Raw genomic sequence first — 25,332 nt, 5'->3', positions numbered from 1 at the left:
TCACAGCACACGCCACCGCTGCGCCAGGGAAGATGTGCAGTACTCTCAGGAGACCTCTGAAAGGCCGCGCGGGGCCCTCTGGGAAGTGTAGTCCGCGCGCTGGCCCGGACCGGGGTTGCGGGAGCGAGGCTCCGCGTGCGCAGGCGCACTTCCGGCTCTGCCCCGCCACTGCGGCCATTGTCCGGGCCCGGTGCGACTAAGGCGGCTTTGGCCGCACCTCCGTACATCAGAATTGGAGAGGACTGATCCTGAAGCGGGGACGAGAAGAGCCGGCCCAGACGTTGGGTGGGCCTGCGGTCGCTAAATCTGGAAACTCCAGGAGGCAGTGATTCCGAACGTGCGGGTCGGGGCGGCACTTCCCACGGGTTTGGCGCGTGTCCGCGGGGCCGCGCCCACCATCCTGCGGGTGGGGCTGGGCGTGGCCAGAAGAGGGTGTGCTGGACGCGGTGAGCCTTTAATTTGGAGAAGGGTAGCGGCGGGCCCACGCTGGGGCCCAGGCACCTCTCCACCCCTCTCCTGGGAGAAAAGTGTCTGAGGGACGGAGGCGGGAACGAAGGGAAGGGGTGGTGCCGGCGGTTTCAGTGGGGTGAGTAGGCCCTTTCTTTTCTCCCCAGTCCCTGTCTGGGAACCTGGCCCTGAGAAGAAGGAATGGCCCCGAGGCCTCCGACGGCCGCGCCCCAGGTGAGCAGCGCGGACTTTTCTACTTCTGGGCGTGTTTGGAGCCATCGTTCTCCTTTGGAGACTCCGTTTCCTGGCTCGGTCGTCCCCTCAGAGACTTCTAGCTATGTGAAACCTAAGGTGTCCAGAGTTTGGGGGGGAGCGGACTTCCCAAAAGGGGGACTGTAGTGGGGGGAGGAAGGGAAGAGGGCTGTGCGGTCTTCTGGGAGGAGTTAAGAGTGGATGTGTTGGAAAGTATCAATGTTGAAAATGCATGTCCTAAACCAGTTCCTTGAACTCTTGTCAATAAGGAATGGAGAGGGTGGGGTTACAGGATAGACAGCTGTACTAGAGGAAGTGACTGCCAGTGAGTGAGTGAAGGAGAGAGGAGCCAAGCTTCTGACCCAGGAGCCATGCACAAACCTAAGGGTCCTAAGAAGCTTGGTCTGGATTTGCAGCAGAAGAGGCTGGAGACAGGCTTTCTTGGGCAAGGGGCCGGGGGGGGGGGTGTTTGTCTCATAACTTTTCATGTCTTTTTCTGCTTTAAGAAGGTATAGTAGTGCACATCCGCAGATGTTCAGCCTTCAGTGTAATGAGTATGAAGATGAATTGTGAACCCATTTGTTCTTGTTAGGGAGAAGGTATTCTGAGCATCACAAATCTGAGGTTGTCCACTGGTTTACGTAGAGCATATAGGTACAAATGTATCAAGGCCGAGATGGTATTTTAATCCACAACCTCTTTAGAATTAAGGGAAAATCAGATTCTAATGGCTCTGTGTGTGAGACAAGAGTAATCCAGGTAAAAATGCCAACTAGTAATGTCCTTTAAAAGCATTTTACAGTAAATTTAACACACCATATAAGTGATATAAGATGCCTGTATATCTACTACTTCCTGTTACATGTTTTTGTTTTACAGGGGTGAGCCTTAAGGAATAAGATGAGTAAAAACATTAGAATAAGACAGTTATTGAGTTTGAGGCGAGCCAGAGCAAATCACTGTCATCAGCACCTTTCTATGCAAAGTGTTGTCTCAATAGGCTGTGAGAATTAGGATGACTTAACACCTCATGGAGGTGATGATCCTTTCCACAGATGTGGGTTGCCTTTTTAATGGTGAAAGTGGATCTGTGTTCTGAGCAGTGAGTTTTAGAAACTGCTTTAAGCTTCACTTTTAAAGTTACATTCCCCAAGTGCTCTGGTTCATTTATACATTTCTCAATGAATGGCCTGATGGTCAGCTTGGGTTACTGAACTTCAGCTGAAGGACCGAACAGAACAGTGAACCTACAACAGAGGTTCATGCGACAACTTACCCAGAAAGTTAATTAGTGAGGGATGACAGCCTCATATAGAAGTAGAGCACAAGAAAGGCGGTGTCAAGTGTTGTTGCAGAGATCCAGAGGCTGTTGTGAGTACAAAGAGGGAAGAGGAAATCCTGCCGTTGGGAAAGTCAGTGGAGACATCTTTGAGTAGGAGCAGAATCTAAGCAGGTGAAATTGAAGGGGATCAAGGTCGAGCTGATTGTAGGTCAGGGGAGTTGGGAGGTAAGAAGATGAGGGACATTTTCATGAAACCATTGTACCATGTGACAGTGGGCATAGGTTGTAGGCAATGGGTAGATGAGAATAGAAAGGACTTTGGACTTTTTGCTTTTGGCCTTGGTAATCCATTTATTCTTTTTATGTATTCATTCAGCAGATAGTCGTTGAACCCAGTGATGTATTGAGACAGTTTTCTAGGTGACTGGGATACATTAGTGAACAAAATTTATAAAGGTCTCTTCTTTTCTGGAGCTCACATCCTAGAAGGAGTAGACAGAAAAATTATATGGTATCCTAGACGGTGACAGTACCTCAGAAAAATAATTGAAAGTAGAAAAGGTAAGAGGATTGAGGAGGGGATGTGGGGGCTTGTGGTAGGATTACAATTTTAAATAAGATGGCCAGGGTATTGGTGACATCTGAGCAGACTTGAAGGAGGTTTGAGAAAGAGTTCTCTGAAAACAGCAAGATATGTGTCTGGTGAAGTTCAGGGAACAGCAAGGAGCGTAGTAGAGCTTGAGCCAATGTTTTGGAGCAGGGGACTAGTACAGTTTCTTCTTAGTTTTTTTTTTTTTTTATCCTCACCCAAGGACATTATTTCCATTTTTTTGTTCAGATAGAGTGGGAGGGAGAGGGAGGGAGAGAGAGGAAGAGAGAGAGAGAAAGAAACATCAATGTGAAAGGCACACATGGAGTGGCTGCCACTCGCATGACCCAACCAGGGCCGGGGACAAACTGCAACCGAGGTACATGCCCTTAGCAAGAACTGAACCCTCGCTGGACCGCAGGCCAACCAACGTTCTAACTGCTGAGCCAAACCGGCCAGGGCGTTTCTTCTTAGTTTTAAAGATTGTTGTTAATAATGAAGTGTAGGAGCAGGAGCTTGGTAGTTAGAGCTCCTTTAGAGAGGTGTTTTGATGGGTGTGACCTTCCCCAGAGACTTGGCTAACAAATACCTGAAGTGGCCCACGGTGGGAGGGTAATGGAAGTAGAGATGGGCAGTAGAGCGGGGATACTCTGAAAAATAATTAGGATGTGTAGGATCATTTGTATCTATATCTATGTAAACACTATGTATTCTTTTCTTCCTTGTATGTGTACTACATATTTAATTAGGAATAAAAAAAGGTGCTTACCATTCTTAAAGTTGAAACCACCAGAACAGTAAGAAATTGGAAAGTTTTATAAGAAAAAAACTACATGTGGAGACCAGATTTCTTGGTGTTCTACCTTCATGGGGAGGAAATGGAGAGTGACTGGCCTGGTGTCTTTTCATTTTAGATCCCAAGAGCTCTGTCGTTAAATCATCAGGTTGAACAGACCCAGCAGGCTCTTGTCACCTGAACTCAGAGAATATGCTCCTGGGCCATCAAGGGAAGCCAAGCCACTTGCTGAACTAGGTCAGAATATTTGCAGTCAGCGATATTCCAGCTCTCTCTGTTTGGAGGTCCCTTTTCTCAGCCTCTTCCTCAGCTAATTGGAGCTGGTCTTTTTTTTTTTTTTTTTTTTAATCCTCACCTAAGGACATTTTTCCATTTTTTTGTTCAGATAGCGTGGGAGGGAGAGAGAGAGAGAGAGAGAGAGAAACATCAATGTGAAAGGGATACATCGAGTGGCTACCACCCACACGACCAACCAGGGCCGGGGACAAACTGCAACCGAGGTACATGCCCTTAGCAAGAACTGAACCCGGGTCTCTGGACCGTAGGCCGACGCTCTAACTGCTGAGCCAAACCGGCCAGGGCAGGAGCTGGTCTTTAAGCCTCGGCTCAGACATTCCTTGCCCTGGGTAAAATCAGGTGCCCCTCCTTGTGCATTCTCATAGCACCTGTGCACACCTGTCATAGAATGATGTTTACCCATTCATCTCTATACTGGACTTTCATTTCCTTTAGGGCAGGACCATGTAGTTCCTTTCATCCCTTGTTCCAAAATATACATGAGTAAGTGGATGTCACACGAGCAAACATTTGTAATCACTTAGCCTCAAGCAGTAATTTTACACTTTCTACATTTTCTGCTCTGTACATGGCAAACATATTTTTCCAGTTATAGTGATCCTAATTTTTGGTGAAAGAATTGCATGAAACAACCGGACTTTCACAAAATGGTTTTAAGAAATTTTGTCTTTAAGACAATGTTAAGATGTCAAAGCCTGTTCCTCTAAGACCTGTTTCAAAACTATGATTCTTTTCCTGTCTTTTCTATGTCTTGTACTACTTTTTTTTCTCTTTAATCTTCACCTGGGGATATGCTTCCATTGACTTTCTAGAGAGAAAAATGGCCTTAGAAACATAAAATCAGCTGCCTCCCGCCCTCATCCCACTGTGGATTGAACCTGCAACCTAGACATGTGCCCTGTGTAGGAATTAAACCACCACCCTTCAGTGTACGAGATGATGCTCCAATCAATCGAGCCACCTGGCCAGGGCTATATTACGTTTATTTTATTAAAATATGTCTTATTAAAAGTATGTGAGCATAGCCCTGGTTGGTTTGGCTCAGCAGTTAGAGCATCGGCCGGTGGTCCAGAGACACCCGGGTTCGGTTCCCGCTAAGGGCACGTACCTCGGTTGCAGTTTGTCCCTGGCCCTGGTTGGGTCATGTGGGTGGCAACCACTCGTGTCCCTTTCACATCGATCTTTCTCTCTCTCTCTCTCTCCCTACCACTCTATCTGAACAAAAAATGGAAAAATGTCCTTGGATGAGGATTAAAAAGAAAAAAAAAAAGTACGTGAGCATATATATAATACATTTTTTTTGATCCTCACCTGAGGACATTTTTTCATTTTTTGTTCAGATAGAGTGGGAGGGGGGGAGAGAGAGAGAGAAACATCGATGTGAAAGGGACACATTGAGTGGCTGCCTCCCGCACGGATGAGGTCCAGATTTCCAGTTGGGATACTGTAAATGGTGATGCCTAAATAGGACATTTGTATTATGTGTTTAAAGGCTAACAGTAATTTTCTTCTTTCTGTACTCAATTGTTAGGTATGCTATTGACTTGCAACTTACCAATCTACTATGGTCTGGTATCAGAGAGCACTGACTACTTGAATAAAAACACCATACTGCCCCTGGCCAATGTGGCTCAGTTGTTTAAGTATCATTCTGTGCACCCAAGGGTTGTGGTCAGGGCACATGCCCCAATTTCAGGCTAGATCCCCAGTAGGAGGGTTGCATGAGGCAGCCAATCAATATTTCTCTCTCACGTAGATGTTTCTCTCTCTGTCTCCCTTCCTCCCTTCTTTGTTCCCTCCCTCCCTCTCCCTTTCTCTAAAAGAAAAAAGTAATGACAGTATTTGAAAAAAATAAATAAAAACACCATACTATATGCCAGTAAAATTAATGTGTTCTAATTGGGCAAAGTAACCTGGTCTTGAGGTGGTAGTTTTTATAAATTAGATTGATTTTACACATTAGCTGCCATTCTCTGGTTTTCAGTTTTGTAAAGTTTCAAAGTGAGTTACAGTGTGAGCTGATCTCTCCTCTAGAATTGGTATATGTTAGTGTTGGATGACTTTTTTTTTAATTTCTCACCCAAGGATGTACTTAGAGAGGGACACACAGACACACATTGATGTGAGAGAGAAACATCAATCAGTTGTCTTCTGCACACACCCCGACCAGACCGGCAACCCTTTAGTACACAGGACAACATTCAATCAACTGAGCCACTCCAGCCAGGCTAGATGACTCTTTTTTTTTCTTTTTCCCCAAATAAGAGCTGTTTATTAGCCGGCTGATATCTGATTCCGAACACATCAGTGACAGAGTCTTCGGATTCAGCTAGATGACTCTTTATATTAGTACGTGTTATCCTTTCTGGAAGTACCTTTTCCACCCTTCTGCTCTTAAAATTCTTCTTTTTTTTTTTTTTATCCTCACCCGAGGATAAATTTTTGCATTTATTTTTAGATAGAGTGGGAGGGAGAGAGAAAGAGAGAAACATTGATGTGAGAGAGACCCATCTAGTGGCTGCCACCCACACGACCCCAACCGGGGCCAAGGACAAGCCACAACCGAGTTACGTGCCCTTAGTGGGAACCAAACCCAGACTCTCTGGTCTGCGGGCCAACACTCTAACCGCTGAGCCAAACCAGCCAGGGCTTAAAATTCTTTATTTCAGGGAACCCACGTTATAGATAAGAAAATTGGATCTCTTGAAGATATGCAATTTACCAAGGATATTACATACTTCCTAGTTGTAGGGCTTTTTAGGGACCCATGAAACTGAGTCTTCTCAACTTAATATATGCTGTTTCCAGTTCTTTGCTTTGAGCTTCACTATTTGGCCAGGGTCCTTTTATGTCAGCATGAGGAAGGGGAACATTTGATACTTCTTGTTGATTTTTTTTTTGTTACAGATGTTTCTCCTTTTTTACCCCATTGGCACCCTCCTCCGCAACCCCCGGCCCAGTCCCCGGCTTTGTTGTCCATGTCCATTGGTTAGGCATACATGCATATAAGTTCTGTGGTTTATCTCTTCCCTCCCTCCACCACCCCTCTTCTGAGGGTTGTCAGTCTGTACCCTACTTCCATGTTTCTGGGTCTACCTTATTCCTCAGACTGTTATGTTCCTTATATTCCATAACTAAGTGAGATCATGTGGTATTTCTCTTTTTCTGCTTGGCTTGTGTCACTTAGGATAATACTTTCCAGGACCCTCCATGTCGTCTCAAAGGATAAGAGATCTTTCTTTCTTACAGCTGCATAGTACTCCATTGTGTATATGTACCACAGCTTTTTTATCCATTTGTGTACTGATGGACACTTGGGCTGTTTCCAGATCTTAGCTATTGTAAATAGTGTTGCTATGAACATGGGGGTACATATATTCTTTGTGATTGGTGCTTCAGGCTTCTTAGGGTATATTCCTGGAAGTGGGATCACTGGGTGAAATGACAATTCAATTTTTAATTTTTTGAGGTAACACCATAGTGTTTTTCATAGTGGCTGCACCACTCTGCAATCTCACCAGCAGTGTACTAGAGTCTTCTTTTCTCCACACCCTCGCCAACACTTGTTGTTTGATGATTTGTTGATGGTGGCCATTCTGACAGGTGTGAAGTGATACCTCATTGTTGTTTTAATTTGCATCTCTCTGATGATTAGTGACGTTCAGCATTTCTTCATATGTCTCTTGGCCATTTGTATGTCCTGTTGGGAGAGGTGTTTATTCAGCTCCTCTGCCCAGTTTTTAATTGAATTCTTTGTCTTCCTTTTGTTGTGTTGTATGAGTACTCTATATATTTTGGAAATTGACCCCTTATCTGATGTATTATTGGCAATGATGTTTGTTCTCCCGTACATTGCGTTGCCTTTCCATTTTGATGGTTATTTCTTATGCTGTACAGAAGCTTTTGAGTTTGATGTAGTCCCATGTGTTCATTTTTTCCTTTGTTTCTGTTGCTTAGGTGATGTATCAGTGAAAATTAGGCTGCATATGATGTCCTAAATTTTGTTGCCTACATTTTCTTCTAGAATTTTTATGGATTCACAGGTCACATTTAAGTTTTTTATCCATTTTGAGTTTATTTTTGTGTATGGTGTGAGTTGGTGGTCTAGTATCATTTTTTTGCATGTAGCTGTCCAATTTTCCCAACACCATTTATTAAAGAGGCTATCTTTACTCCACTGTATGCTCTTGCCTCCTTTGTCAAATATTAATTGAGCATATTGCCTTGGGTCCATTTCTGGGTTCTCTATTCTGTTTCACTGATCTATATGCCTGTTCTTGCACCAGTACCAGGCTGTTTTGATTATAGTAGCTCTGTGTGTTTGGGTTCTCTCTCTTTGTTTCTTGGTGAGTCTAGCTAAGGGTCCATCAATCTTGTTTATCTTTTCGAAAAACCAGCTCTTTGTTTCATTGATCCTTTGAATTGTTTTTTTGGTCTCTATGTCATTTATTTCTGCTCTGATCTTTACTATTTCCTTCCTTCTACTTGCTCTGGGGTTTTCTTTTTGTTTGCTTTCTAATTCTTTAAGTTGTGAGGTTAGACAGTAAATTAGAAATTTTTCCTGCTTCTTGAGGTAGGCCTGTAGTGCTATGAACTTCCCTCTCAGAACTGCTTTCGCTGCATGCCATAGATTTTGTGTTGTTGTGTGTTCATTTTCATTGGTTTCCAGTAAGTTTTTAATTTCTTCCTTGATCTCCTCAGTAACCCATTCATTGTTTAATGACATGCCATTTAGCCTCCATGTGTTCACATGTCTTTGCATGTTTTTGTTGCAATTGATTTCTAGTTTCATGTCATTGTGATCTGAGAAGATGCTTGATATTTCAATCTTCTTGAACTTGTAGAGACTTAGTTTGTTCCCTAACATGTGGTCTATCTTTGAGAATGTTCCATGTGCAATTGAGAAGAATGTGAAACTTCTGTAGTTTTGGGGTGTAATTCTCTGTAGATATCTATTAAATCCATTGGGTCTAGTGCTTCATTTAGAGTCTCTGTTTCCTTGCTAATTTTTTTCTAGAGGATCTATCCAGTGGTGTCAACGGGGTGTTGAAGTCACCTACTATGATTGTATTGCTGTCGATTTCTCCTTTGAAATCCTCCAGAAGATTTTTAATATATTTTGATGCTCTTATATTGGGTGCTTATATGTTTATCAAGGTTATATCTTCCTGTTGGATAGATCCTTTCAATATTATGTAGTGGCCTTCTTTGTCTCTAGTTATGGCCTTCATTTTGAAATCTATTTGATCAGATATGAGTATTGCTACCCCAGCTTTTTTTCCCTTTCCGTTTGCTTGGAAGATTTTTTTTCCATCCCTTCACTTTCAACCTATGTGAGTCTTTTGCTGTGAGGTGGGTCTCTTGTAAACAACATATAGATGAGTCATGCTTTCTTATCCAATCAGCTACTCTGTTTTTTTATTGGAGCATTCAGTCCATTTACATTTAAGTTGATTATTGATATGTGCTTGTTTATTTTCATTTTTTTTTTTAGTTGGGTTATATTTTTATTCCTATTTCTTCTAATTACAGCAGTCCTTTTAACATTTCTTGCAGTGCTGGTTTGGTGCTAATGTATTCCCTTAACCTTTTTTTTTGTCTGGAAAGCTCTTTATTTGACCTATTTTGAAGGATAGCCTTGCTGGGTAGAGTAGTCTTGGATTCAGATCCTTGTTTTTCATGACCTTGATTACTTCATGCCATTCCCTTCTGGCCTGTAGTGTTTCTTTTGAGAAGTCAGATGATAGCTTAATGGGGGTTTCTTTGTAGGTAACCTGTTGCTTATCTCTTGCTGCCTTTAGGATTCTCTCTTTGTCTTTAATTTTTGGCATTTTAATTACTATGTGTCTTGGTGTAGGACTGTTTGGGTTCTTCTTACTTGGGGCCCTCTGTGCTTCTTGAACTTGAATGCCTTCTTCCTTCACCAAATTAGGGAAGTTTTCTGTCACTATTTTTTCGAATATCTTCTCTAACCCTTGCTCATTTTCTTTTTCTTCGGGGACTCCTATGATGCAAATATTATTACATTTCCAGTTGTCCCACAGTTCTCTTAAGCTGTCTTCCTGTTTTTTAATCGTTTTTTCCTTTTGGTTTTCTGATTCGTTGATTTTTCTACCCTGTCTTCTAATTCGCTGATCCGGTCCTCAGCTTCCTCTACTCTGCTGTTTAGATCTTCCAGTGTATTCTTTATTTCTGATATGTCATTCTTGATTTCTTCTTGGTGGTTTTTAATTTTCAATTGTTTTTTTTTCAACATCTCTATGTCCTTACTCATGCTGTTGAGCTTCCTCAAGGTCATGGCTCTGAATTCTAGTTCTGTTAACTTGCGTAATTGCTCCATATTTATCTCATCTTTGGTAGAGGTCACTTGTTCTTTCATTTGGCTTTTGTTTCTGTGATTCACCATTTAGGCTATCACAGTGTGCGTTGGAGCCTGTCAAATTTTCCCTGTGGGTATTGGTGTTCTGCTGTTTGTGGCTCCCTCTCCTGGGTTTGGATGAGCGAGGGAGGACGCACGTTAAACACCACTGTCAAGTCTTACTTTCTTGGTTAGAGTTGCTAGCCCAGGAATAATACAGTTATCCTGTAGCTTTTTGCCTGGAGGTTATCAGCAGCGGTTACTTGAAGAGTTCTGGGTTGTCAGTTGAATGAAAAACTCCCTCAGGTGCTCAGGGTAAGGGGAGGGGCCACTGCCTCTCCCCAGAGCCCTGGGAAGGAGCAAGATGGCCACCGTCCTACGTGGCTTGAACTCAGCAAAAGCTCTGAGTTCCCTCCAAATCCCGAGTGTCCCCACACAGTTCCAGTCCAGTCCACCCTCCCTCTGCCGGAGCCACAGTGAGTGGCTGTGGCTGTTTTAGTGTCTGTCCCAGCTCAGCGCTATGGAGCCGGTTGGGAGTTTAACCCGAGGGTGCTGCTCACAGCTAAGGCCGCTGCTGTGTGCTCCCAGCCCCCCTCTCGCGTCTCCGCAATCATACCAGGATCAAGTCAGTGTCCCTGGTTATATGATCCTCGCAAGCTGCTTTTCTGTTGCTTTTTCCCATCAATTTGCCTGTGTTTTAATTGTAATTCCAGTTTGATCCTGGGAGACGGTCTGTGTAGCTTACATTCACTGTGCCGCCATTTTGGAATTTCTTGTTAATTTTTAAAAGGGTTGATGATGAAGTTCAGTTATATCTGGAAGAAGAGTGAGTAGTGTTTACAAGATGTTACTGGGTCATTTTATTATGGTCTAAGGTGTGACCTGCAGCTCTGAGAATGCCCTAAAGTTGATGTGAGTCAGAGTGGCTAACTCACACCAAGACTCTCAGAGTATATTTTACCTACTAAATCATGCAAACTCTTGATCGTCTTTTGTGTACCAAAATGATTATGGAGATTTGAAGGTGCCCAGGACAAGGTCTTGACCCTCTAGCCCCACAGTAAATAATAGATAACAGACACCATAACACATGTGCTATGAGCTGTGCTGGAGAGAGGCCCAGAGAGGGGAGCCATGTTGGATATGAGAGGGCACTTAGCACAGACCTGGGAGTAGGAATGGACCTCCAAGGAAAGAATCAGTGTTAGCTAGGCAGAGGAGGGAAGGCCGAGGGTTTTGAAGCAACACTTGCAGAGATGAAAGAGATTGGTTTCAAGAAGCTATAGCTCTTCTGCACACTGAATTTTGGTGTAGAGAGGAGGAGAAGCCAGAGAGAGCTAAAGTTGTGGAAGTAAGGTGGGGACTAGGTTATGGAAGGGTTCTGAAGCTCACAGTAACGAATCTAATTTTTAATCTTAAGGAACATTTACTGAATATTTATGGAGCACCCACTATGTGCCTGGCCTGTTCTAGGCAATGGAGATTCAACCATAAAAAAAATAGATAACGCCCTGGCCTGTTTGGCTCAGCGGTTAGAGCATCAGCCTGCGGTCCCGAGAGACCCGGGTTCGGTTCTCGCCAAGGGCATGTACCTCAGTTGCAGTTTGTCCCCGGCCCTGGTTGGGTTGTGCGGGGGTGGCAGCCACCCGATGTGTCCCTTTCACGTCAATCTTTCTCTTTCTCTCTCTCCCTCCCACTCTATCTGAACAATATCCTTGGGTGAGGATAAAAAAAAAAGAAAGAAAGAAAATAAATAACAAACAACAAGTGTTGGCGAGGGTGTGGAGAAAAGTGGACTCTAGTACACTGCTGGTGGGAATGCAGAGTGGTGCAGCCACTATGAAAAACACTATGGTGTTACCTCAAAAAATTAAAAATTGAATTGCCATTTGACCCAGTGATCCCACTTCCAGGAATGTACCCTAGGAAGTCTGAAGCACCAATCAGAAAGAATATATGTACCCCCATGTTCATAGCAACACTATTTACAATAGCTAAGATCTGGAAACAGCCCAAGTGTCCATCAGTACACAAATGGATAAAAAAGCTGTGGTACATATACACAATGGAGTACTATGCAGCTGTAAGAAAGAAAGATCTCTTATCCTTTGAGACGACATGGAGGGACCTGGAAAGTATTATCCTAAACGAAACAAGCCAAGCAGAAAAAGACAAATACCACATGATCTCACTTATTTGTGGAATATAAGGAACATACCAGTCTGAGGAAAAGGGTAGACCCAGAGACGTGGAAGTAGGGTACAGACTGACAACCCTCAGAAGAGGGTGTGGTGGGGGGAGGGAAGAGATAAACCACAGAACTTATATGCATGTACGCGTAACCAATGGACATGGACAACAAAGCCGGTGATGGGGTGGGGGGTGGGAAAGAGGGTGTCAATGGGGAAAAAAAGGAGAAACATCTGTAACAAAAATAAAATAATAGAAAAACAGAGAGAAAATAGATAATATTCCTGCTCTCCTGGAGTTTACATTCTGCTTTGGAATACAGACTACAAACAAATAAATATATGATGTGTTGTGGTAAGGGCTGTGAAAAAGGAAAATAAGAGAGTGACAGTGCACTGTCGGGGGCACTGTTTTATGTAAGGAAGTCAGAGAAGGCTTCTCTGATGAGATGAAATTTGAACAAAGAACTGAAAGAAGTGAGTGGGGGCCACAAGCATATCTGCTGGAAGAGGCTTCCAAGTCAAAGAACAGTGAGAGCAAATACTCCAAAGCAGGAGCATGTGTAGTGAGTTCTGGGAACTGTAAGGAGAGCAGGGTGAGTGAAGGAAGGGGAGAGAGCAGTAGGTCAGGGATGAGGTTCAAGATGAAGTCAGGGAGATAGTAGGGGGCCAGATTGTGAAGGCCTATGTAGACACTGTAAAGATTTGGCTTTTTATAGGGATGCTATTAGAGGCTTTAAAGCAAAGAAGTGACTTGATATGCATGTTTTAACAAGATTGCTCTAGTTGTCATATGGAAAACAGACTTGGGAGGAAGACATGAGTGGAAGAGGAGAGAGGCAAGTTAGGAGGTTGTAGCAATGGTCCAGGTAGTAGATGATGGTGGCATGGAGTAGGGTAAGGGTGGTAGGAATAGGGAAAAGTGGGAAGAAATGAAAAGTTTGTAAACATGATCAAATTTGTGTTTTAGAGACATGACTCCGATAGTGCATGAGGAAAAGAATTTGTGGGACCAAGAGTAGAATAGCAGAGGCTAGTTGTTGCCCTGCAATAAGGTCATTATATTGAAGTCCTTTAAATGCAAACTAAATTGATTTTTTTATAAGTTACTGGCATCTAGGTAGACAATATAAAGATTCAAGAAAAAGACATCACAGAACTTTTGTTACAGGTTATCAAAATATTGGTTGACAGCCTATCCTAGCACAAAGTAGCTTACCTAAGCTGCTGCATAATGACCTTAAAATTACTAGCAAGGAGAAAAAAGTACAAGAATAAGGTTCATAGCTAAATCGACTCCATGTTATAATCATTCTTCATGCTGATATTATCAGAAGGATCTCCATGATATAGGCAGTAATGACAGCTATATCTAAATCTTCTGACTCTTGATTCAATCTCTGGTTTCCTCTCCCGTGGGTCTTTTTGGAGCAGAGAAAGGGTGCATTATCTAATAACCTGTAACATCTTTTTTTTCTTTGCATTTATCTTCAGATAGAGTGGGAGGGAGAGAGGGAGGAAGAGAGAGAAACATCTACATGAGAGAGACACATCAAGTGGTCACCACCCACAGAACCCCAACCGGGGCCGGTGACAAACTGTTACCAAGGCATGCGCCCTTAGCAGGAACCAAACCCAGGTCTCTCTGGTCTGCGGGCCAACGCCCTAACTGCTGAGCTAAACTGACCAGGGCAACCTGTAACATCTTTTACATCCTTTCTTTCTGAGCAATTGTCAGTGTCCTCACTCCACGTCTCTAGAGCATGCCTTGACCCAGCTCCAGTCCACACCCCTGGAAATTTTTTTCTCTGTCCTGTCGTTAGGTGAACATTCTGGTAGAGGGAAGGGAATTGGGTATTGGAGTTGAGAGTGAAATGACTAATGTACTTGGCTAGTACTTCTGAGACAGCTTGAGTGCCAGCCGAATCTTCTTCACGGGGCATCTGAGAAGATGCTGGGGTCGAGGGTGGGGTAAGCTTCTTTGGTGAGTCACTTGGAAGTCTAGTCACAGCCTGAAGCTTCTCCTAGATTCCCTCCTAAAGAGTTCAGAAGGAAAGTGATCAGTACTTAATCTCTTAAGGCCCAGTGTATAGCCCACTTTGAAGGCTCTGTGCCTCTGTCTGTCTTCTCTGCCCTGCACATTCATAGCATCTCACTTTATTATACATTGTCTTGTATCATGCTCTAATAAATAACACATTTTAAAATAAACTGAAACATATTCAAGAACTGCAGTGTTTTTTCATTGGCTTTTTTTCTTGCCGCAGTGCATGTGGTCAAGTTAGACACCTAGGAAATACCTAGTGTCATCTTAACTGGCACAGACAGATCTCTGATGCTGGTCAGAAAAATCTGCCACATTTCAAGCCTTCCCTGTTCCTGTGGGAACTTCGCCACAGAGAAGCCAGTGTGTATGAATGCAGTCATGCACCTCACTCAGTGGATGGGCCCATTCCTGATTCTCTAAAATTCAAATCTCAACCATCTCCTTAAGGCTCAACTCAGTCAGGAAACAGATGTGTAGTGTGGGTCAGGCACTTGTGGGATACTAGTGTTTTACAATTTAAAAACAAATGTGTAGTTGCTCCCCTCATAATGCTCACCATCTAATTAGGAAAACAAACATTAAGTAGATTACTAGGTCTATTCGAATAATTGTGGTGGTGCCAGGTGGCTTAAAGCACACAATACAGGGATTGACCCTCCAATGGGGGATCAGAAGCCTTAAAATCTGCTAACCAACACCTGAAGTATGAAATGGAATTAGCAAGGGAAAGACTGGTGGGAGGGTGGGAAGAATGATACTTTCCAGGAAACTGAAAGAAGTCCACCAGTTCAGCTGTAGCCAAGCACATGGGGAGAAGAGGCATGGATAAAGGCAGACCACCTCCAAGTAGCCTCCCTCACTGCTCCAGCGAACTCATGGCTCTGCTTTCCATGCCTTTTTGTACAAATTGCCTTTACCATAGTTTATTGTATCCTTCTTGAGGTAGAAAGTAACCAGGACCAAAGGAGAAATTTCAAGAAGGGCGTGGTGACAGGTGTCTCGTGGCTTAACAAGGACTGGCAAGGCAAGCCAAAAATCAACCCATGAGCATCAGAACTGATGAATGAATGGCATGGAGGACCTCAGTCTCCCTAGTTTCAGTGGGGTGGTGAGGAAAAAGTGATTGGAATGGGAAAAGAAGTGTGAAAAGATCTTTGACCTAGCAATTTTAGTTCTAGCTAGTTATCCCAGAGAAATTGCACATAATCGCACAAAAATCTAGCATAATCGCACAAAGAATATTTAATGCAGTAATATTTGCAATCGTAAAATATTAGAAATAAGCCAAATGTCTGTTAACAGGACCTGGTCCATTTATGCATTCTCAGTATTTGTAAGCATCCAATATGTACTAGGTATCAATCTAGGTATATTACTGTTGTGAAGACAGATAAAGTTCTCATGAAGCTCACAGTGGGGGAGACAGACAAGCTAACAAGTAAGCAATCTCAGATAATGGTTAGAAGTAGAAGTGTCCTTTTTATCTGAATCTATTTGGTTCCTGAGTTCAGGTCGCAGGAATTTGGACAGAGAGGGAGAACTGTGTTGGGGGAAAATTAAACATGGTAATATGATAGAAAGTGAATTAGAGGAAGGTGCTAAGACAGCTTTTCTGAGGAAGTGATGCTGGAGATAAGACCTAAATAACCAATAGTAAGTAGTTGTCAACCATGTGGAGATCCTGGGAGGGAGAAAGTAACAAGCATAAAGGCTCAGAGTGGGAACAAGCTTGATGTGTTCGGGGATCAACAGGGTCAGCATAACTAGAGCCCAGTAAGTGATGGGGAGTTTGAATCTTATTCTTAGTACAATGGGTGCTGTTGGTTTTAGGTAATGGGAATATTATGATACTGTGGAGTGCTATGAAGTACTTCAAAAGAATCAAGTGAAATTATATGTACTGCTATGGGAAGATCTCCAAGGTACACAGTTAAATGTAAAAATAAGTTGTGGAATAATATTTATAATATTTCACAAAACAAGACACTGTGTGTGTGTGTGTGTGTGTGTGTGTGTAAGAAACATGGAAAGTAGACTCTTAAGTGTACGCACCAAACTGTTAACTGTGGTTATTTCTAGGGTTTAAATTAAGATTGATAATGGGGGTGAAGGAGGGCGCCCACTTCCACTTTTTACTTCCCACCACATTTGTATTTTGTAACAAAGGAAGTGCATGGGCAGGGAGGAATTGGTGATTGTATAAAAAGTCTTGGCTTTGAAGGGAAATAAGGCAAAAGCTAAGGGTGGCAGCACATATTGCTCCTCATGACTTTCTGGCCTGAATATTAGATTCTTTATATAATTATGTAAACAACTAGTATATTTAACCCAACATTGCCCCCTTGGGACATTAAATGTGTGATCATTGTTTCTAATAAACCCTACAGTATGTTGCCATGGGAATGTTTGTGGGGTTGATCCTACTTGAGCAGGAATGTGATCCTACAGGAATCAGTAACATTCAAGGATGTGGCTGTGGACTTCACCCAGGAAGAATGGCACCACGTGGCCCCTGCTCAGAGGCGTTTGTACAGGGATGTGATGCTGGAGAACTACAGCAACCTGGTTTCTCTTGGTAAGGGCCACATCTCAATGTCTTGCCCATTGGTTGGACTTTCCTTTCTCAGTTGCTAAGGTTGTGGGACTCTGTGACTGTAGCTTAGGTGACTGTGAGCAGGGTGTGGGTGTTCAGGGTCAGAACTTGTTCATCTTTTTGAGACTCAGCCTATGGGTTTCTGAGCCTGCTCTTTATTTTATTTTATTTATTTATTTTTTTAATCCTCACCCGAGGACATTTTTTTTTTTTTTTTCGATATTTTGTTCAGATAGAGTGGGAGGAAGAGAGAGAGAGAGAAACATCGACGTGAAAGCAACACATCGAGTGGTTGCCACCCAAACAACCCAACCAGGGCCGGGGACAAACTGCAACCGAGGTACATGCCCTTAGCGGGAACCGAACCCGGGTCTCTCCGGACCGCAGGTTGATGCTCTAACCGCTGAGCCAAACCGGCCAGGGCTGAGCCTGCTCTTTAGATCAAAGGTCTTTCTTTTGCAGAACTGGAAGTAGGCTGTTTGATTGCATGACTCCTCAAGTTGCACCTTTTCTTTTCCTTCAGAGTTCCTGAGGATCAAGGACTAGTACTGACTTGTAGGAGGGTTCTTTGTCCACTTGCACACAAAAAACAAATCTTGTGTTTTTATCCATGAGCAGGATATCAAGTTTCCAAACCAGAAGTGATCTTCAAATTGGAGCAAGGAGAAGAGCCATGGCTATCAGAGGGAGAAATCCAAAGATCTTTCTGTCCAGGTAAATGAGTGAAGATCAAGCATGTAGGAGTCAGTGCAGACAATGGCATAGCTGAGGGAAGAGGAAGCACTTTCAGATTGCTGTCCTGGGAGCTCATAGACAGGCTGAGGAGGCTGATTCATCTCCTGGATGACACCTCTATATATCTTCCTTCTCCAATAGGGTGCTCCTGCTGCTGGTAGGTTTTAGAGGGAAAGATACCACTTTGTTATATACTCAGTATACCATCTTTCCGTATCCTATAACCCTACTTGCTGAATTGTTTTCTCCTCTGGTGTCCTCAGTCTCCCATCATTATGTAGAGATCCCTTTTCTTACTCATTCAGACATAATTGAACTTTCATGTCTCCTTCTCATTGTGTCTTACTGCTTTCACTATCAGCTGCCCCAGACTTGTAGGAAATAGCCACAGCCTTGATTCTTCCTCTCTTCATAACTTGTGTTCAGACTGCTTTCCCTGACCACACCTTTTGCGGGAGCAAAATGGTCTGCCATCCATTCTGTGTTCATGCTGATTTGATTCATTGCCTCCCTCTGCAGTTCCTGGTATGTATCATCCTCTCCTGATCTCCCAACTTGTTAAGTGTTTCTTGGCTTTTTTTGCTTTTCCCCCTAAACAAATCTGCCTTAAGGGGTCTGCCCTCTTGCCTCCTCCCCCTTCTTTCTCTATTACTAAACGGGTACCTTCCTTCTGGTAGTTGCAGCTCTTTATTTATGCTGTAGACTCAGAAATCATTCTTGTATCCTGGTCACTTATTCCTTTTCACAAGACACCTCTGCTTGGAAGTCCCACTCAGTTCTTATTAAAGATATAAAAATCTAGTCCTGGTCAGTTTGGCTTAGTGGCTGGAGCGTCAGCTTGCAGACCAATGAATTGTGGGTTCGATTCCTGTAAAGGGCATGTACCTTGGTTACAGTTCATCCCCAGCCCTGGCCCGGGTCCTGCGGGAGGCAGCCAGTCGATGTGTCTTTCTTACTTCGATGTTTCTCTTTCACTCTATCTGAAGATAAATACAAAAATATCCTTGGGTAAAGATTTAAAAAAAAAGATATAGAAATCTAAATTAATCATTTTCATCCCTAGCCAGCACATTTTTCTACCTTGCCTATCACTCCTTGCCTATTAGAAACCTATTACGATTTCTAATCTCTCAGACCAGGCACCATAGTCAGTTTAGTCCTTTACTTTCAACCCAGGTTATTTTGCTGATTTGAGAAGTATCTTAGATTTTCCTGCCTTTAACTTCCACTTGGTGACATTTTAAACCAAGCTCCAGGCTTAGATTACTATAATTCACAGTTGAAATTGCTTCCTCTATCTTTTTTATAATCCATATTGGATTTTAAAAATCATAGCTTTATTGAGATATAATTCACAAAACATAAAATTCACCCTTTTAAAGTGTACAATTCAGTGGTTTTGGGATATATACAGAGTTGTGCAGCCATCACCACTATCTAATTACAAAACATATTCAACACCCCACAAAGAAACACTAGACCTGTTAACAGTCACTTTCTATTTCTCATTCCCCCCTCAGCTCTTGGCAACCATTAGTCCCCTTTTTCTCTCTATGGGTATTTCTATACATGGAATTATATAATATGTAACTCTTTGTGACTGGCTTCTTTCACTTACCATAATGTTTTCCGAGTTCATGTTGTAGCATATAGCATGTTGTACTTCTTTTATTGGTATTCATTCCTTTGTATTTATTCCATTGTACGTATTGACCACATTTTGTTTATCTATTCATCACTCGATGGACCTTATTGTATTAAATGACCCTCCTCTAAAAAAACCTTTCCATTGCTCCCTGTACCTCATAGGAAACAAACTCCCTTGATTTAAATGTCTGCACCATACCTTCGACTATTATCTTTCCATTTCTATTAAAACAACCTTTATTTAGGTTGAACTTCTTTTTAATGTTCTTTGTAAGCAGCATATACTTTTCCTCATTAGATACTGCTTTCTGCCCATCCAAAGCCATCTACTTTAAGTTCAAGGTCTAATTCATGAAACCTAATATGTACTAATATATTTACTTCTTCTTTCCCTGATCACAAATACCATTTATATCACCTCTACCGCACAAATCCAGATTTAATAATAAAACATCTGATAATTGTTTCTTTTCAAATCCTTACCCAAGGATATTTTTTCTGTTAATTTTATAGAGTGGGAGGAAGGAAGAAAGAGAGAGAGAGAGAGAAACATCGATTGTGAGAGGGACACACTGACTGGTTGCCTGCCACGTGACCCAGACCTGGGCCAGGGACGAATGGCAACCAAGGTACGTGCCCTTGACCAGAATCTAACCCACGACTCATTGGTCCGTGGGCTGATGCTCTAACCATTGAGCAAAACTGGGCAGGGCTTAGTTGTCAAAAGATTGAGTCTCATTTATGTTCTCATATTTCAAGTTCCTAGAGTATTTTATTTTTTTTATTTTTATTTTTTTTGATATTTTGTTCAGATAGAGTAGGAGGGAGAGAGAGAGAGAGAAACATCAACGTGCAAGGGACACATCGAGTGGTCACCATCCACACGACCCAACCAGGGCCGGGGACAAACTGCAACCGAGGTACGTGCCCTTAGCGGGAACCGAACCCGGGTCTCTCCAGACCTCAGGCCAACGCTCTAACCGCTGAGCCAAACCGGCCAGGGCGAGTATTTTATTTCTATATATTCTGTCTGTGGTGCAAAGCATGTAGAAGGCAGTTAGAAATTATTTGATTGACTGTTATGGAACCTGGCTTGGGAAATAACTTTATTATTTATTTCAACAAACATTTCTTGAATGTCCCACTGAGAAGCGTTCTAAGAGAAATGCAAAGCATTGCCTGTCCTCAGGAATTGAGAATTGAGTCTTGTTACGGGGTAAGGAATTTTAGAGCTTAGGGCCTCTTAGTTACTGTGTTATTCCCTCCTAACATTTAATTATGAAAATCTTTAAATATATGAGAAGTTGAAAAACTATACAGTGAACACCACATACCTACTACCAAAATTCTGTACTTAACATTTTATTATATTTGCTTTATCCCATACCTTTTCATCTATTTGTCTATCGGTTTATCTTTTTGACACATTTCCAAGTTGCAAATGAGTATATTTCGTTCCTACATTTTTTTCATGTGTATATTATTAACTTAGAGCTCAATATTTGTTAATGATTTTTAGAGATCAATTTATTAGGCAGAGTAAAGTAAGTCCTTTTTGGTTAAGAGCAGTAACTAGTGTAGAACCAGAAGTCAAATAGACTAAAACCACATTCAAAGTTGTAAAGGGCAAGGATGATTTTTCTCCTGAAATATTTTTCTCAGCTTGTAACATCTAGCTCTTGATCTCCAAATATATCAAAGAATCATTTCTGTTAGATCACTAGCTGCAGATTTTTCTCTGCAGGGTTTGAAGATCTGGAGCCTCAGAGGTGACTTTAAAGAAATTATAAAATAGATGAATTAAGAAGATAGATTCTTTGGTGGTTTGTAAAATGATCAGGATTCATGGAGAGCAGATAGGATCCTGTAAGACAGACTATGATCCTGTTGCTTTTGTATCTATGCCTAACACTCTCTTAATCACTTATTTCCTTACTCCCTAACAAGCTCTCCTAGGTGGGCTTCCTAGTTCTGGACTTCCATTTCCTCTGGATCTACAGTCTGCACTATCACATCTCTTCAGTCTTCCTTTCCTCTATTTTTGGTATTCTCCCCCAAGCTACAGGGCTAATTTCAAAACAGGGTCATGTATAATTTGAATCTCTTTCATTTCCTCATTTCTACTGTAGCAGTTTGTTTCAACAGGAGGGAACAGGGACTTTTGCACTTTGGATTTCTTTCAGACTGGAAGACCAGGCCTGCAGCTAAATCGTCAAATCTGCAGCAGAGCATATCTGAAGTATCCCTTCACACAGATGATCTCTCACATGCCATATTAGAAGATGCTTGGGATGTGAGCAATCAGTTGGAGAGGCACCAGGAAAACTGGAAGAGGTATCTGGGGCCAGATCTATCCACCCAGAAGAAAATAATCACACCAGAGGAAACTTTTGAGCATAATAAATTTGGTGAAAACTCTAGATTGAACACAGACCTGGTTACACAATTGAACATTCCTTCAAGGTCTAGTGAATGTGATACACTTGGAATTAGTTTAGGACATAATTCAGACTCACTCAATCAGAATAATATCCTTGTAAAAAAGAAACCTTATAAATGTAATAAATGTAGAAAAGCTTTTATTCATAGATCATCCCTTACTAAACATGAGAAAACTCATAAAGGAGAGGGAGTTTTTCCCAATGGTACAGATCAGGGAATTTATGCTGCAAAGAAACACCATGAATGTACTGACTGTGGTAAAACCTTTCTCTGGAAGACACAGCTTACTGAGCATCAGAGAATTCACACAGGGGAGAAACCCTTTGAATGTAACGTGTGTGGGAAGGCCTTCAGGCATAGCTCGTCCCTTGGTCAGCATGAGAATGCGCATACTGGAGAGAAACCCTATCAGTGTAATCTCTGTGGGAAAGCCTTCCAGCGCAGCTCCTCTCTTGTTCAACACCAGAGAATTCACACTGGAGAGAAACCCTATCGGTGTAACTTATGTGGAAGGTCTTTTAGGCATGGCACATCCCTCACTCAACATGAGGTCACCCATAGTGGAGAGAAACCCTTTCAGTGTAAGGAATGTGGGAAAGCCTTTAGTCGATGTTCTTCCCTTGTCCAGCATGAGCGGACTCATACTGGAGAAAAACCTTTTGAATGTAGCATATGTGGGAGGGCCTTTGGTCAGAGCCCATCTCTTTATAAACATATGAGGATTCATAAGAGAGGGAAACCTTACCAAAGCAATAACTACAGCATAGATTTCAAGCACAGCTCATCTGTTACTCAAGATGAAAGCACTCTGACTGAAGTGAAACCCTATCATTGTAGTGACTGTGGGGAAGACTTCAGTCACTTTACAGACTTTTCTGACCATCAGAGGATCCATATCGGAGAGAACCCTTATGGTTGTCAGCAGACCTTCAGTCAACAACCTATTTCTCATCCTGGAGAGAAACCCTATCATTGTAATGTATGTGGAAAAGCTTTCAAAAGGAGTACAAGTTTCATAGAGCATCACAGAATTCATACTGGAGAAAAACCCTATGAATGTAATGAATGTGGAGAAGCCTTCAGTCGACGCTCATCACTTACTCAGCATGAGAGAACCCACACTGGAGAGAAACCCTATGAATGTATTGACTGTGGGAAAGCATTCAGTCAGAGTTCATCCCTCATTCAGCATGAGAGAACTCATACTGGAGAAAAACCCTATGAATGTAATGAATGTGGGCGAGCCTTCCGAAAAAAAACCAATCTGCATGATCATCAGAGAATTCATACTGGAGAAAAACCATATGCTTGTAAGGAATGTGGGAAAAACTTCAGTCGAAGTTCAGCTTTGACTAAACACCAGAGAATTCATATGCGAAATAAACTCTAGGAACCCTGGAATTAAAGAATGTGCAGAAAACTTTAGCTAAAATATTATTCTTGCTCTGTATCAAAGGATTCTTTCTGGAGTGAAAGTTTGAGAATGTAATGAATTATGTGTATGTCTATGTTGTGTACAGAGAAAACTCTGTGCTAGTAAATAATTTTTTTTTTTTATAAATAAAAGCCACATTCTTGGATCTGGTTACAAACTTTTATAAAAACAACTACAAACAAATATATAAACTGTTGGAATGATATGCCTATATATTGGACATTATAAAGCTTTTTAATATATATGCAGGAGATTACCAACCTTCAACAGTTTGACTAGTAACTGTTACTGTTTATAGCCTTTTTAATAGATAAAATTCCTGCAGTAATGATCAAAATTCATTTTTTAAATTGCTTGACAACTGCATGCAGTTGCAATTCTTACATTAAATTCACCATGGAAACCAATTCCACCTCCAGAAGTGCACTATACAAAGAATTAGATCAACTGGTCCAACCACTTCATTGTACAGATGAATAAACTGAAAACCAAAGACGTGTAGTGGTTTGCACAGTGTAATACAGCTTATAATGGCAAAACTGGGTGGAGGATGCTGGTCTCCTGGATCTTTGGCCCCAAGTCTTGCCACTGAAAAGGTATTTTGGACTTCAGAGGGCTTTTAAATTTTAAATCAGGTGCACAAACATTTAATGAGCACTTATGAGTTGGATACACTGGGAATTCATAAAAGCATACAAGGCAGCAAGACATTCAAATTTGTCACAAACTTATTTAAAGCAACTTGTGGGAAGCTTACACACCAAAATGTTAACAGAAACTGTAAATGGTTGAACTACTGGTGAGTTTTTTTCCATTTTCCAAGTATCATAATTATATTTTCAGCTAACATGTCAGTATTGTGGAACTATTAAGTCTTCCTCTTTGCACTGCCCCAGGCTTCCTATATTGGGTCAGTAGGGAAACAACACAAAACTAGGACAAGGATTTTTCCCCAGGTTAATTTTACTGTAGAGAAGTCTAAATCCAGTTACCTCTTGCCATAACATTAGTCTTTAAATTAGCATGTGTGCCAGGGAAATACTTCACCATAGAAAATTAACTTTTTAAGTTCTGCAGTGATTTCCCAGCAGTAAAGCCTGAGAGCTAAGCTTCATTAGCCCACACAAATCCTTCATGTCTCCTAATGTAACTTCATAGACTGTCCTAAAGGAATTTCAAGAACCTTTGTTGGTTCATTGGCATTAATAGTGCAGATAAATGTCAAAGCAACTATGGACATTAACCCTATTCATACAAGAGTGTCTCCCCTCTATAAGCAAATTTTCCGATCTTGATGAATCATTGGGAGGAGTGCTTTGAGTGGTGTTGGTGGTGAACCTTTCCTACTGGCTTTTTTGCATGCCAGGTAGCAGAGGATATATCATCCTTGTTTCATCCTGTACAACATGAGGCAGCTCCCAAACATTCTTCATAATTCTTCACAGGAAACTGTGCCTGGGGGCTGAAATATGGGCTGTCTAGCCCAGTGTCTATCTCATGTGAAGCAAGATGGGATACTCCCTAGCAGATCTGCCCTTCCAGGACATTAACCATTTAAAATGTCTTGTTTATGATTTTCCATGCTTAATGCACACACAATGCCAAAGCCATGCTTGTGTTGTCTGGTACATAGTTTGGGTAGTTATACTCAAACGTTCCCCTATTGATTGATTGGCCAAGATACCTATCAGGAACTCATTTTGCTGCTGATTGATTTGGGGTTCGCATAATGGACTATTTGTAAGAAGGGCATGAATTGTAACCAGTTGAGTGCTACCCTACTGTTGCGGAAGTTTATAAAGACTTAGTTCTAGGAGACCACTGGTTTGTATGTGGAGCCTGGCCTAAATCCAACCAATCTCTGAATCTCAGCACATCTTTATTGACAAGGAGGGAGCCCAGGATATATGTGTGGCTATTGAGCAGAGGATTCTGGAGTCCCAGCATCCATCCACCATGCACTTGTGAACACATAGCTTTCTAGGCCACATGAAATGCATCTTTGTAACATCATTGTATTATTTCAATAAATAGCCTCTTTAGTTGAATGGGAGTCAGTTTGTCTATTTCAATTTTCAGAATTTGGCTAAGATTAAAGAGTGGCATATCAAGGAGGAGGAATTAACTGCAAAACTCATCACAGCCAGGTGAGTTCATAACAGCTACCACTTATTGAATGCTTACTACTTTAAAGTCATTGTACTGAATATCTTATAATCATCA

At 41.9% G+C, this 25,332-nt stretch overlaps 1 protein-coding gene across 5 annotated transcripts; it reads left to right on the top strand.

The window, feature by feature from the left end:
• The first annotated feature begins 156 nt into the window (after positions 1-156).
• Positions 157-25,131, top strand: ZFP90 (ZFP90 zinc finger protein). Of its 5 annotated transcripts, none has more exons than XM_036274284.1 (5): positions 157-337; positions 615-681; positions 16,706-16,832; positions 17,469-17,564; positions 21,416-25,131. In XM_036274284.1, exons 2-5 carry the CDS (start codon positions 649-651, stop codon positions 23,062-23,064), a joined length of 1,905 nt encoding a protein of 634 aa, XP_036130177.1. In that variant the 5' UTR covers positions 157-337; positions 615-648; the 3' UTR covers positions 23,065-25,131. The 5 variants fall into 5 exon arrangements, with proteins under 5 accessions (XP_036130177.1, XP_036130180.1, XP_036130181.1 ...); XM_036274287.1 differs by having other exon boundaries at positions 171-285; XM_036274288.1 differs by lacking the exon at positions 157-337 and adding an exon at positions 413-446.
• Positions 25,132-25,332: the final 201 nt, after the last annotated feature.

This window comes from Molossus molossus, unplaced genomic scaffold (assembly GCF_014108415.1).
Source record: "Molossus molossus isolate mMolMol1 unplaced genomic scaffold, mMolMol1.p scaffold_m16_p_21, whole genome shotgun sequence".
Classification (NCBI taxonomy): domain Eukaryota; kingdom Metazoa; phylum Chordata; class Mammalia; order Chiroptera; family Molossidae; genus Molossus; species Molossus molossus.
Note: the sequence above shows the minus strand (reverse complement) of the source record. Positions and strands in the feature narration are given on the sequence as shown.

Excerpts from the sequence above, each read along its gene's own strand:
- ZFP90 (XM_036274284.1), top strand. The coding sequence starts at position 649 with ATGGCCCCGAGGCCTCCGACGGCCGCGCCCCAG. Across the intron at positions 682-16,705 it reads CTCCGACGGCCGCGCCCCAG|GAATCAGTAACATTCAAGGA; the intron begins GTGAGCAGCGCG and ends GTGATCCTACAG. Across the intron at positions 16,833-17,468 it reads CAGCAACCTGGTTTCTCTTG|GATATCAAGTTTCCAAACCA; the intron begins GTAAGGGCCACA and ends ATCCATGAGCAG.